The sequence below is a fragment of the Zerene cesonia genome, chromosome 8 (assembly GCF_012273895.1).
Source record: "Zerene cesonia ecotype Mississippi chromosome 8, Zerene_cesonia_1.1, whole genome shotgun sequence".
In the NCBI taxonomy this organism is placed as follows: domain Eukaryota; kingdom Metazoa; phylum Arthropoda; class Insecta; order Lepidoptera; family Pieridae; genus Zerene; species Zerene cesonia.
In genome coordinates this window covers 5,116,242-5,129,254 of record NC_052109.1, presented here as the reverse complement: position 1 = coordinate 5,129,254, position 13,013 = coordinate 5,116,242, and the positions used below count along the sequence as shown (strand labels likewise).

Below are 13,013 nucleotides of genomic sequence, written 5' to 3'. Positions count from 1 at the left end.
AAGATCTAATAAACTAAATAATGTAACTTTTTTCAAAATTTTCAGAAAATTTTAGTTTCAGGCTTATCTGGGTTAAAACTATTCAGACTATGTTAACATTAGTAGTGATTTTAGATCACGTTTTACATAATTGGCCACACAATTTGCACAACTATGGAATTTTATTATATAATGAAACAATAAAACAGTGGTTTATTCAGATTATATCAGAATCAGATTGCATATTCACTGAAAAAAAGTAAGATTGTATCCCAACTGCGTGGAATCGAATTTTGTTAGTAGAAACAATTGATAAATAAATTTTCTTGCTTCACCTTATAAAATGCACACATAATATTAGAAACTAGAAATAAATAGATTAAATAGTTATCCAATTCATGAATTATTTGTTCTCAATAATACACTTTTTCAAAGGCAAACAACCAAGAAAATTCCGTTATAAAAGTTATAAGACAACATTAAAAAAAAAATGCAACCGAGTCAAGGTGCACGACTTACATTATTCTTCTCCTTATAGTGGTCCAGCTGTTGCAGCAATTGAGCCAGCTGTTCCTTCTGTTGCTGGTTGTCAGCCTGAGCAGCACTCAACTCTCTACGGAGGGCTTCCACCACACTTTCCACTTTGGCTAATTCCGCTGCCTGCAGATATTGTCAATAACCTTATGAATTTAATCAACAACAACTACAGTGAAGAGGAAATATTCATTTTTGACTAAACTCAAAAACCTGCTGAACCGATTTCTTTAATTTTTATAATTCTAGTTTACAATGATTAATTAATTAGAAATTAATAAGAAATTAACACAATGTGAACCGTAACATTATAATTGTAATAAAGATGTATAATAGGACTACAAGCACACTTCAAAATACCTTTTGTTGTTCATTCGCATCATTGAGCGGCAAGCCATTTTGCGCGGGTGTAATTTTCATCATTTTTAGTTCAGCCAGTTCACTTTCCCTCGCCGCTAATTGTTCGCGAAGAGAAGCGACCTCCTTTGATAGCTATAACAAATATTATCTGTAGTGTTTTCAAAGTCGTATTTTTCATTGCATCTAAAACATTTTATTTGAGCAATCATCAAAAATATTTTTATTTATTTCAATGTTTGTTACATAGTAAAAATAATATAAAATTAATTGCAAATGTATATTAAACAATCTCTCATCTATAAAATACCAACTGACCTCTTCCTTTTGTTTTTCGTAGTCTTCCTTCACCTTATCTAAACTGTTCTCAGCTGTCTGCGCACGAGCCGTTAATCTTTGAACTTCGTTTTGGAGATCTGTTCAATGTCAACAAAAACACAATAAAGTCTCATTGCAAAGGACCATTTTCCAAATAAAAATCAACATTTTTTCTATTCCTATTAAAATATAGCTGCTCAGATATGCACCACTCTTTGCCTCACTAACTAACTAATTACCAAGATCAAATAATATACTGATGTAGTATTTTTTATGGCCATCATATCTTAATACTATGAATGATTTGTTTTTATTTCTGCCGCAGTAGTGCGGGGTGTACTGTGTGCGTGCGCACGTACCGGCGAGCCGCTGCTGCGTCTGGCGCAGCTCCTGCTGCGCGAGCTGGTCGGCGTGCACGGCGCACTGCCGCTGCTGCTCCAGTTCCGCGTATAGCCGGTTCGCCTCCTGGACACGGGTGCTTGATTAATTACACTGACGATGTTTCGAATTTACACCTGTCCACCATTTTGGAGTCGTTTATGTGAGTATAGAATTTGATAAAACCGCGGGTAAATAAAAATAATTAATATTTTATTGTCTTAACACTAATAATATTTCGATTATAAGTTATCAAAACTAGACCAAATTCAAATGGGAACACAAGGCAGGAGCCAGCTTTCAAATAAAAAACAATCATCAATTTGGTTCACTCGGGCAAAGTAGTGAGATAACAAAGCACCTGCAGCTGCTGCGCTAGGTCGGCGGCGTGCTGCTGCGCCATGATCATGGAGTCGCGCGCCGCGCCCGCCTCGCAGCGCGCCTGCCCCGCCTCCAGCACGCGCGCGCTCAGCTCCGCCTGCAGCGCCGTCAGCTGCTGCACCAGCGCAGCCTCCGCCTACGTACAATCACGAATTCTATTATATACAATTAAATCGTTCTCGCCTTTACACCAGTTGTTAATTTTTGTTTAGTTTTTTCTACTTTCTTTATAATCTACAATATTATACTCGCTATAAACATTGTAAAATTAATCGACAAAAAAATAACCATTTCCACTAGAGTACAATTACACTTTTACATATACAATAAGCATAATATAGTCAACTATTCAAATTTTTTCTAACAGATTGAGAGTAATAATATTTGAGTGGACGCCAATACCCACGCGCTGCTATTCTGCCAACTATGTCCAGTACTAGAGTATACGACATTAGATTCAAATAAATAACATGAAAAAAATATTAAAACGGTGAAGGAAAACATCGTGAGGAAACCGGCATGTGCGAGAATCAAAAAGTTCGACGACATGTGGCATCTGCCAACCCGCACTTGGCCAGCGTGGTGGATTATGGCCTGAACCCTCATAGGAGGCCTGTGTCCCAGCAGTGGGAACATATAAGGGCTGATGATGATGAAATAACATCATTAAAATTATATAGCCCGTAATTGTTGGAATTAATAAGTGTATTATGAGCACGGCAGTCCTCATGTCATCTGTGGTGATAGTTTAAAATATATTTCCTCACCTCAGATAATCTTTGAATATGCATTTCCATTTGAACTCGTTGCGCCTGAGCTTCACCTTCTTCGCCCAATTTCGCTTGAAGCTAAAAAAAATAGTAAATGGTGAAAATACGGCCTTAAAACTAAAAGTCGGGAGTTCCACACTCGACGAGCTTACAAGACATAAATTATTTTTCAATTTATCTGCACATTATCCACTGCTCAAAACGGGGAAAAAAAACATCATGACGTATCTGGCACGACGAAAAATCAAAAGTTCATATGTGCCAACCCATACTTGACCAATGTGCTGGCTTATTAGTCTGAACCCTCATAGGAGACCTGTGTCCCTGCAGTGGGAACAAACAATGCTACATGGTAGTCGAACACGCTTTGGCACGAATGAGGGGGAGCTGGAGGCTTGTTTTCTTTTCCTCACCATTCGCAGCTCATTCCTTCCAGTCGACAATCCTTTATCCCTTTCCCCGTAAAAGTGGGCGGTGCATTCGCAGAGTCACTACCTCTACGAATGTTCATGGGCGGTGGTGATCGCTTATCATCAGGCGAACTATCGAATGCCCGTTATGAAAAAAAAAAACAAAAAATGATATGAGACGATGTGGACGATGACGTCACGTACAAGGAGCTTCTCCTGCGCGAGCGCGTGGTTGTCGTCGAGCAAGCGCTGCAGGCGCGTCTGCAGCGTGTGCGCCTCGGCGCGCGCCGCCGCCGCCGCCTGCTCCGCCGCGCGGCTCGCCGTCACCGCGCGCCCGCGCTCCGCGTTCAGCAGCCCCCTGCGCGGACCGACATGCCAATGTCATAGTCAATGCGAGACACTTTTTAAAGCATTTCAATGCTATGAAATTAAAAATTGGATAAAGACAATGTTTTAGGCAATATGGGGCAACTCTCGAAGCAGTAAGTTGTGGCTTATCAGCCATAATTTACTTCAGATTTGAATTCTTTTTAATACGGTTTTAGAGCTTCAGCTGTATGTTTGTATGTAACTGGGTCCTTGAGACTCGATTTTGACCCACTGACAGATTTAATTCAAACTTTATATAAACTTACAACACTTACCAGGAACCAGTAACAAAACAATCAGCTCAATTGGCCACTATTTCATAAACAAAAGAAGAATAAAAAATTTAACTAAAAAATACCTCAATTCCTTCAGTTTCGCGTGCAAAGCTTGAGATGCCTCGATTTCATCTGCAAGTGCCTTTTCTTTGTCAGCAAGTTGTTTCTTTAGTTTTTGCATGGGATCATTTGGGCCCTAAAATAATTAATATATAATTAATACGATATGAATAATTAAATAAAAGGAAATATGCATAAATTTTTCTTATAAATATCAGTTTTGGATTTGATAATTTTAGACCATGGGGCAATGAAGCATGGCTTTAATTCACCCAGGTCAAATTATATGCCTTACTATAAATTACCTCAGTCCATTCAGAATGTTCGGGCAGAGGATCATGCTGTTTATTCAGCAAAGCATCAGTTAGGATCTGTATCTCAGTGCGAGAGAGAGATGCTTCCTTTACCACTCGGACCAGTTCGCTCACTGATACACCGCCGCTATCGCCCGCTGCATGACACATTTTTTTTTGTTATTTCATTTTATAATAAGTGTACTAAAAATAATTTGCATATCATTATGTTTACCTATCGTTATCACGCAATAAATGATTATACATTCTACTTTATCTAACATTACAGAAACACAATGGAAATGTTTTAAGATTTGATATATATTTATGTAAATAGCAATTTTTTGATTATTAAATATTTATACTTTTTATTTAAGAGATCAAAATCAGGAAAATCAATTAAGCACACGTTATACAAGTTAACCGAATGAACAGAGAAATTATATTAACAGAGAACTTGATTAGCCACAAGGAACAAGACTAGTCTGGTAGTTGATGATATCTGAATATATGACTGGGTACTATATTGATTTTGTAAAAGAGTAACAAGCAGTCTGTTACACCTTGAGCAGTTTTACTTAGGAACACAATATCAGCAATATGAGAATCGTAAAAATCTCTGTAACATGCACATATATATCCTATCCCTATTGCTATTGTGACTGTCTTGCACTTTTACTTCATCTCTTCACCATGTAGTGGTACTTATTTTTTGGTAAAAGTAATTATAATTTGAATGTATGTCACCAAAACGTGGAGAAATCTTAATATTATTTTTGTACAGAACAATGAGTGACTAAGGCGCTCTGAACTACTTATGTTTAATAAAACACAGAACACTTTATAATAAATTAAATACATAGTAAAATTTTGAATGTCAACATACCCATAAGTGAAAGGACATTGGGCTCAGCCTTCTTCTTCTTGCCTTTCGCTGGGGGCGAAGGTGCTGGGACAGGTGCAGCTACGAGCGCCTGCTTCAAGAGTTTCTCAGTTGTTAGCTCGCTTGGCTGAGGAGCATTGAGTGGAGGCACAATCTCTTCAACTACTGAACCCTCTTCCACTGACTTCTTCTCTATTTTCTTTGCTGTATATAAACATCTTTATGAGAACCCTTTTTTATAATAATATCACATATTAGTTTAGGCTCACCTTAAAAAGCCAAATACATTGTTCATTCTCATTTCCTACTTATATTGATATGTAAAAGGAAATGAGAATGTGAGTTTCTGAATTAATTTGATTAGAAACTAAATGTAGAATATTATAGACCATATAAGTTCCGGAATTACGCCAATTTTTCATTTGCGATTTATATACATGATACATTGTTTAAATAAGCTTATTAATTAAAAAGGCATAATATTTATTTTATAATGTACCTTTTCTTTGTTCTTTAGGAGCATCCCCACTATTGCGTCGTTCACGAGAAGCATCATCCTTAACAGCCTCCACAATAGGTTTAGGTTGCACTTTTACACCTCCTTTAGCTTGCTTTGTCTTGTTCTCTTTGCTTTCTTTCTTCTCCACAATCTCTTCTTTAGCTTCAGTTGCCTATAATAAGGTCAAAAGATTACAATATTTGAAAGATATTTAATATTAATTAAACTATTTTTAAAAATTTTAAGTGCATACAAAAAAAATTACATTGCCATGATCATGCAGACCAGTATCTGTTTACTCACATGCACATTGTACAGTGCAATGTTAGAAAATTCTATTGCTGTATAAGGACACTGCACTAAAATAATAAATGTCCCACAAACTTTCATTACACAAATTTGTTAGTAGGTTTATGTATATGATAATATGAGAATCAATCATATAAAAAGTAACATAACATATACATAATAAATAATATAAATTATATAAAATATTTGTAGTTTATTATTATAACACATAATACACAAAAACACAACATCTACTACAAAAGCGTGAGTGGAAGGGTTTAAGTGAGGGACTCACTTTGTCCCCAGAGAGTGTAGAATGTAACAACTCGAACTCATCCTTAGGTTGCATCTCCTCGAAATGGTTGACAACTGGCGCAACCGTAGTATCGGGGAGCGTGCTCGGATCGCTAACGCAGCTTGGATCCTCTTTGTTTACAAGAATCGGCTTTACTTTAGAATCCTTGCCGCGTTTACGAATCTGTACATACATTTTGCTTCTCCTTAGTCGTTTTAATATTCAGATAAAATCGTAAGGATTTTTCAAATATACACAATGAGACTTTTCATAAAGGGAGTATGTTGCATATATGTTAATAAGTATTTTCTGTTACCAGGTGAAAAAAGCATTTGACTGCATGTGTAAGCAACACAGACTTGATATTATGTATGTGAATATGACTATGAAAATCTCCAGATATGTTTAAAATAACATTAATGATTCAGGTAAAATACTCCCATAAGCATGCAGATAAATAATAGGTACAGTATATAAAACAATAATTTGTAATGTTGATGTAATAAATGTGTTTCATGCACATAAGTCCAGCAACATGTATAACCACCAAATTCCAAAAAGTGCATTTAAACAAAGATAATATAATGTGAATGTTTGTTTATTTTTTATAGATGAGATAACTTCATAAAATTCAACTAAAGAGGTTACAAAAATATTATGATACTGATAAGACTACAGGTGGGAACAAACAGAGATTGTAAATAGGGTATAATATAATATAATAGAAAAGTGTATTAAACAATTAATTTATATATAAAACATTGTAATATAATATATTTTGATATAATATGTACAGTATTCACAATATTTTATAATAATAATTAATATGGTTGAGGCACTGATATTTAATACTAAAAGTAATAGCTAGCGGGCTATAATACTAATCCAATGATATTATGAATAATGCAACTCACCTTGATGTTAAGTGGTGGGTCAGTTGGCACCTCAACAACAACAGGTGGACTAAATTCAACATGTGGTTTTCCTGATACTGGTTCGTCTTCAACTCCACTCTCAGCTGGTGCTTCACTTTCAGGTTCACTTCCTGTTGCTGCAGTTGGGTTTTCTTTGTTCTTTTCTTTCTTTGCCAACTATAAAAAATTTATACAATAAATTATTTTCAAAGAACACGAAGCAATATAATACAAACAACAAGGCAATATAATACTGCCATTACCTTCTTATTTGCTTTTTTGTTTGTTTTCTTATTTTTTGACTTATTTTCAGCAAGAGCTAACAGTTCACTTGTTGCTTTTCGTTGCTGAGCAATAGCTTCTTCATAGCTTGTTCCTGATGTTGAGAAGAGGCCCATGAGTAGGAGAACAGCTACTCCCGCAACTCCAACACCACACAACACTAGCAATGCTTGCAGCTCCATTGGACCTGCTGCATGCACTTTCTGTTAATAAGTGAAATGCATAAGTTTAATAAAGATCTTATAGGTATTTTTTAATGCACATTCATAATTTCAAAAATATCAAAAATCTAAAGCTTTAAGAATTTGAGCGCTTTGATTTTTTTTTGAGAAAATTAGTACCATATTAAAAGAAAAAATAGAATTGATTGTAGGATTAATTTGCAAGTGTATGATTGATAAATATGTGCAAATTAAAAACTTATTCTTATTAAATTCTTATACATGTATATAGAGCCTGTTGCGAGTTCAAAATAAAACCGGTTTAAAAAAAAATGTTTTTATAATGACTAGTGCACTAGAACGTACCTATTTTAGTAACAATATTATTTAATATTTATAAATCTTCACTTAAAGATGTTATACATCCCTCAATGGAATAGGAACTTGCACTACGATTTACGAAGCTTCTGCGAAGGCTGACACGTAAGCAATGACACATGTCAAAGGTTATTGACAGGGTATTTTTAATACGACTAAGCATGAAGTACTTGTTAATTAAATATTTACCATAAGTATTAATACCCGAAAGTGAATGTGAATCGAACACGACGATCTCATATAAAAAATAAAAAAGGAAATTTATTTGGAAACGTAACAATAACGACAGCTCATTCAAACTAATAAGCTTACCTTTTCAAATGATAGTATACTAAAATGTTTTTAATCAATAATACACTTTATCGTGATGCATTAAAAAAATCAAAGAAATAGATTATAAATTATTCAATAAACATTGATTTAATTTTAACAAAAAAATGCCGATGAAAGGAACTGTCACAAACCGCCGACAAATCGGCATTCGTCACTTATACAGACAATGTAGACAGAGAACCAAATTTTTTTTCAACAAATTATCTACACAAGTATTTACCTACGTAAAAATAATGGTGCCCATTCAGCTTTTGTGAACTTAAAATAAACAATGTTTTTTAGAGTATTCTTCATTATGAAAAACGTCTGCCAATGAAGTACAATAAAATAATTTCATAATGATTCATTTTAAACCATGATTTTCATAAAACTTATTTTATTATTTGAACTGGTGGACCGGTTATTTTATAACAGTCATTCAATCCATACACCCAAGGTGTACGACGACAACGATCATAATATATTTATACAGCAACCAAAATAATCTGCTTGCTTGCTTGCTCTATGTCCATTTTTATCTACTTATTAACTTTGCTTTTTCTCCCAAAAAAGAAAATATATTGGTAGTGCAGTGTGATCCAATGAAGTGAAGAGTGAGAGCAGAGTGGCCTTATTCCGTTATCTAATTTAGGCATCCGGTTACATGTACTTATTATTCTGCGAACTGGGTTCAGACTTAATTATCATATTAAAATAAAATATTTTAATTCTATATTGTAAATTTAAGGTATGGGAAAATAGACTCGTTTCAATTTTCTTAATTCTTTTTATAGCTAGGTACCTACCGACCTAATTGGTTTGGGAAAGTTAAACGATTATCACGCTGCCAGGCATTACTACCAATTGAGAGAGTACCCAGATATACATCATTTTTATACGCATTCACGTGCGCACTTGCGTTTCATGGATTCACTGCGGATCATTTCACTGGTCTGTTATACCCAGTCTCACACGCTCCCACTCTGTTAAATGCAGGTCGTGATTTGAATGAATGCGCTTGGATGAATTATCTGTATCCTGGAATGTGCGTTGTTTTCTATAAGCTCAAACTCACTTATGGCGGCATACGTCTTGTGTTCATAACTTCGCCGTGGACTGCTTTCATGAATCTAAGTCATGGTGCGTAAAACGAAATAGTCACGTAGACGCAGCGCTGTAATAACGTTGCCATATTCTTAAATTCATATGCCCGTAAAGTTGGAGTAAACAGATTTGAAAAAAGTTATACGAAATACCGCTTTATTCTTAGTATTGCGGTTCGAAGTTGAATTATTTATTTAAGTAAAAATATTGAAAAGATGCAGAAAAATTATTACAATACTCTATTATATCGTATAAAGATTTACAACTATTTAAGTTATTTAATAACTATAGTTCAGTTATAAATAGTGTAATGTGTAGTGCGAATTATATCTAAATAATTCTAGTATTTCAATGCAATCTACAATATGGCCACAGTAAAAAGAAGCAAACAGTAGTACATTTCCTTTGATCTCGTATAGATAAGACTTAATTTGATGACTTGTCAATATTGCCAATGTCAAATGTGTCAAACGTCAAACCCACTTCATCAGACATAATTTAACTCTATGTATTAGTGATTTTGTCAATTATTTATTGTGAACAGCTGTCCATTTTCTTTATTCAATAGATTATTTGCAATGTGTTTACTTATCTAGGAAAGCAAATGTAAGCTTTAATTAAATAAGACCATTCGAAGTCGAAAACAATCGAAACGATTTTCTTATACTTAGATCAAGTTTTGTTATCCACAATGTCGATTCCTCCGTTGGTTTGCAATACACCTCCTCCTCCAGATCAGTGCGAAGACGACAAAGACGAAGATTTTGATTTACAGTATAGGCGTAAGTTCAAACTCAAACCTATTTACTCGTTATTTATGTTCTCAATGTAGTAGAAATAAATTCGTATGATATTACTTTAACCATACATTTGATATTCAAAATGAATGGAATTAATCTCCTGCATTAAAGAAGGAAATCAAAATTTACTAGGAATAAGAATATAAACATTGATTATGATTTAGTGCCATTTAAGTATTTATTTTGGAAAATTATTATATAGTTTTTTAAATACTTGTTGAAGCAGAAGTTTTACAGATTTTTATTGTCTGTAAAATGGTTGCAGGAGAGATAAGATATCCCTCTTTAAATTATTCACTTAATTGTTAAGTATCCCTTAACAATTATTAAGTAAGAATTAAGCATTTATTCCAATATTCTTATTTAATGTGTCATATTTTTAGTGTCACAAGAAGATGATGAAGATAATGATTCTTATGGTTATGGAAATTATTCTACATATAGTGATTACTGCCAACAACCAAATGTTAACCATAATATAACAACTTTTAAATCAGAGCCTGAAAATTGTTCTATGAATGCTGAAGAAAAGAAAATCTGCAGTGAAACTTCTGATGCTGTAGAATTTTCATTAAATGAAAATGAAACAATTAAAAATGAAGATATTGCTGTTGAAGATTTGAATTTGAAAATAGAACAAGAAAATATTATTTCAAATCTTCTTGCTACACACACCCTTAATAATGCTGTTGACCCTGATACTTATGGAATTTCATGTATCGTTGATCATTTAGATTCTCCTGATAAAAATAATGTTGTTTCAAATGAAAATGAGGAAGATGAAAGTAGTGATGAGAAAAGTATATCAGAAACAAATATTACTCCTTTTGATACTTGTGATATCCAAGAAAGTTCAGAAAACACTGTAAAAATTGGAGAAAATAAAGTAGAAAATCAAAAATCAAATGATATAGATATTGAGCAACACTTACAAAGAGATACCATTCAATCTGAAGAAGTAGAATCTGAAATAAAAACTATAGTTACAGATGAGTTTGATGAATTTGAAGAATTTAAATTTACAGAAACTGCAATAAGTAATGCTGAAGTTACAGCAAATTTTGAAAATCCCTGGGATGGGAACAATGATACTGAAGAGTTTAGTTTTGGTGATTTTAAAGCAAATTTTGAGAACAACACTGATAATATTCAACCATTTAAAGAGCAAATTAATAATACTGAAGATGCCATTGTAAATAAGACTGCAACAGATAATGCAAATGTGGATTTGGATGATGATTTTGGAGATTTTGATGATTTTAAATCATCAGTCAAGCAGGAATTAGAAGACAATCCTGCAATTGACACAGAATTAGCACATCATGTTACTGTTTTAAATTTTCAGTCTCCAGATAATGAGGCACAAATAATTGAAAGCATAAATAACATTATATTTAATATATTTACTGAAGATTTGCCTGATTGTCAATCAGAAATAGATAAAACTCTTGACTCAATGTTAACTGAAACATGGCATCATTTAAAAGAAGTAGATGAGAGACAACCATACATGGTTCATTGGAATAATTCATTAGGTCAAAAAAGCCTATTAAAAGCTCTGTGCATTGACTCAAGAAATATTGTAAGTAAAATATTTTCCCACTTTAAACTAAACATTTTTTTTATTGAATAGACCTATGATTACTTGAAAATGTTTCAGATTATATATAAAAAAATTATATTTGGGCAGTATTTATGTTACCTCATTCCAGCATTATAAATAGAAATAATAATAATAGTATTGATAAATGTTCAGACATTTTATGACTATTGACAGTAGTTTTAGCTATTTTATAAAAGATTTAAATAAGTTACCCATAAAATTTACAGTTATTTGGTCCAAAATGGAACTATTTCACACCAAAATATGCAACAAGTTTAAGTATTGCACCACTTCAACCTCAGAAACCAGCAGCTGTTCCTAACACAGGTGCCTCAGAAGTGGTCAACAGTGATAAAGTAACGCCTAAAGATACTTCTTGGACCGATCCTTTCAATTCAGAGGGGCAAGACTGTAAGTTATATATTAATAATTATTTTTTTTTTGCATTTTTAAGCTATGAATAAACTAACAAATTTAAAATATAGACAAGAGAGACTAGATTATAAGCAAACTGTATTTTTCAGGATACCCATAAAAAAATCTCACTTATTAATAAACTGAATAGTTTAAATAAGACTTAAATAATTTAATATTGTATGTGGGTACTTTAAGCAGGTTTTAATACCAATCTAATGTTATTTGTTATATTGTATTATTCAAATTCAAATGCAATTCAAACAATAATACATGAAATGTTGTGGAATAATGTGTTCTGTTAAGGCACATAGTCTATATAATTTAGTCTCTTATAATCAAAATGTATCAATGCAAATTAACAAGGTTTGATGCTATAATATTCTTGTACATTGATTAATGTAATAATACACAGCTATAATTCATATTAATTACATCTAAGATGTTTTCCTCACTATGAACTTCTTTTGCATGTCTTGCACATGGATTTACACTGATTACCTTTGCAATTTTGCTTTATCCTTAAACCCATACCATAGACACATATGCTGAAGCTCTTCTCCTAGATTTAGAACATCTCATGGCAACACTAGACCAAATGGCTCACAAACATTCCACACTTAAAATATCAGAGCTACTTTCAACGGGTAAGTAATTTATATGTAGGTATATATTAACTGTAATGTACCAACATAATTTGTGTAACTCAATTTGTAAAGTGTATTTTTATGTCATTTGTATTTGTTCTTGGTTCAAATATACTTTATTTTATTTTTTGCTAGCTGCGATCCGCGATTTCCCCCGCGTAAGTCCGTATCCCGTAGGAATATCGAGATAAAAAGTGCCAGTCAGTTGTCCAGCTATCTACGTACCATATATCATTGCAATCGGTTCAGTAGTTTTTGCGTGAAAGAGCAACAAACACACACACACATCCTTATAAACTTTCGCATTTA

General features: G+C 33.3%; 3 protein-coding genes across 8 annotated transcripts in view; 1 reads left to right on the top strand and 2 right to left on the bottom strand.

The window, feature by feature from the left end:
- The window catches only part of LOC119828632 (MAR-binding filament-like protein 1-1), a 15,402-nt gene extending 7,077 nt beyond the window's left edge, over window positions 1–8,325 (bottom strand). For 2 of the 6 annotated variants that reach the window (XM_038350859.1, XM_038350864.1), the window contains exons 1-15: window positions 8,137–8,325; window positions 7,267–7,488; window positions 7,004–7,180; window positions 6,090–6,272; window positions 5,507–5,678; window positions 5,011–5,211; window positions 4,137–4,282; window positions 3,855–3,967; window positions 3,332–3,485; window positions 2,715–2,795; window positions 1,928–2,083; window positions 1,548–1,653; window positions 1,189–1,286; window positions 874–1,005; window positions 499–639 (exon numbers count right to left, since the gene is read on the bottom strand). In XM_038350859.1, coding sequence (XP_038206787.1) covers window positions 499–639; window positions 874–1,005; window positions 1,189–1,286; window positions 1,548–1,653; window positions 1,928–2,083; window positions 2,715–2,795; window positions 3,332–3,485; window positions 3,855–3,967; window positions 4,137–4,282; window positions 5,011–5,211; window positions 5,507–5,678; window positions 6,090–6,272; window positions 7,004–7,180; window positions 7,267–7,467 — 2,061 coding nt within the window. In that variant the 5' untranslated portion in view covers window positions 7,468–7,488; window positions 8,137–8,325. Of the gene's footprint in view, window positions 1–498; window positions 640–873; window positions 1,006–1,188; window positions 1,287–1,547; window positions 1,654–1,927; window positions 2,084–2,714; window positions 2,796–3,331; window positions 3,486–3,854; window positions 3,968–4,136; window positions 4,283–5,010; window positions 5,212–5,506; window positions 5,679–6,089; window positions 6,273–7,003; window positions 7,181–7,266; window positions 7,489–7,812; window positions 7,961–8,136 lie in introns of those variants that run through there. The other 4 variants (XM_038350862.1, XM_038350861.1, XM_038350863.1 and 1 more) reach the window with 4 other exon arrangements.
- The window catches only part of LOC119828724, a 79,404-nt gene that overhangs the window by 62,302 nt on the left and 4,089 nt on the right, over window positions 1–13,013 (bottom strand). The window lies entirely within an intron of this gene.
- LOC119828654 (protein PFC0760c-like) lies at window positions 9,712–12,875 on the top strand. Its single transcript, XM_038350891.1, has 4 exons — window positions 9,712–10,022; window positions 10,424–11,622; window positions 11,871–12,054; window positions 12,597–12,875. Exons 1-4 carry the CDS (start codon window positions 9,932–9,934, stop codon window positions 12,710–12,712), a joined length of 1,590 nt encoding a protein of 529 aa, XP_038206819.1. The 5' UTR covers window positions 9,712–9,931; the 3' UTR covers window positions 12,713–12,875.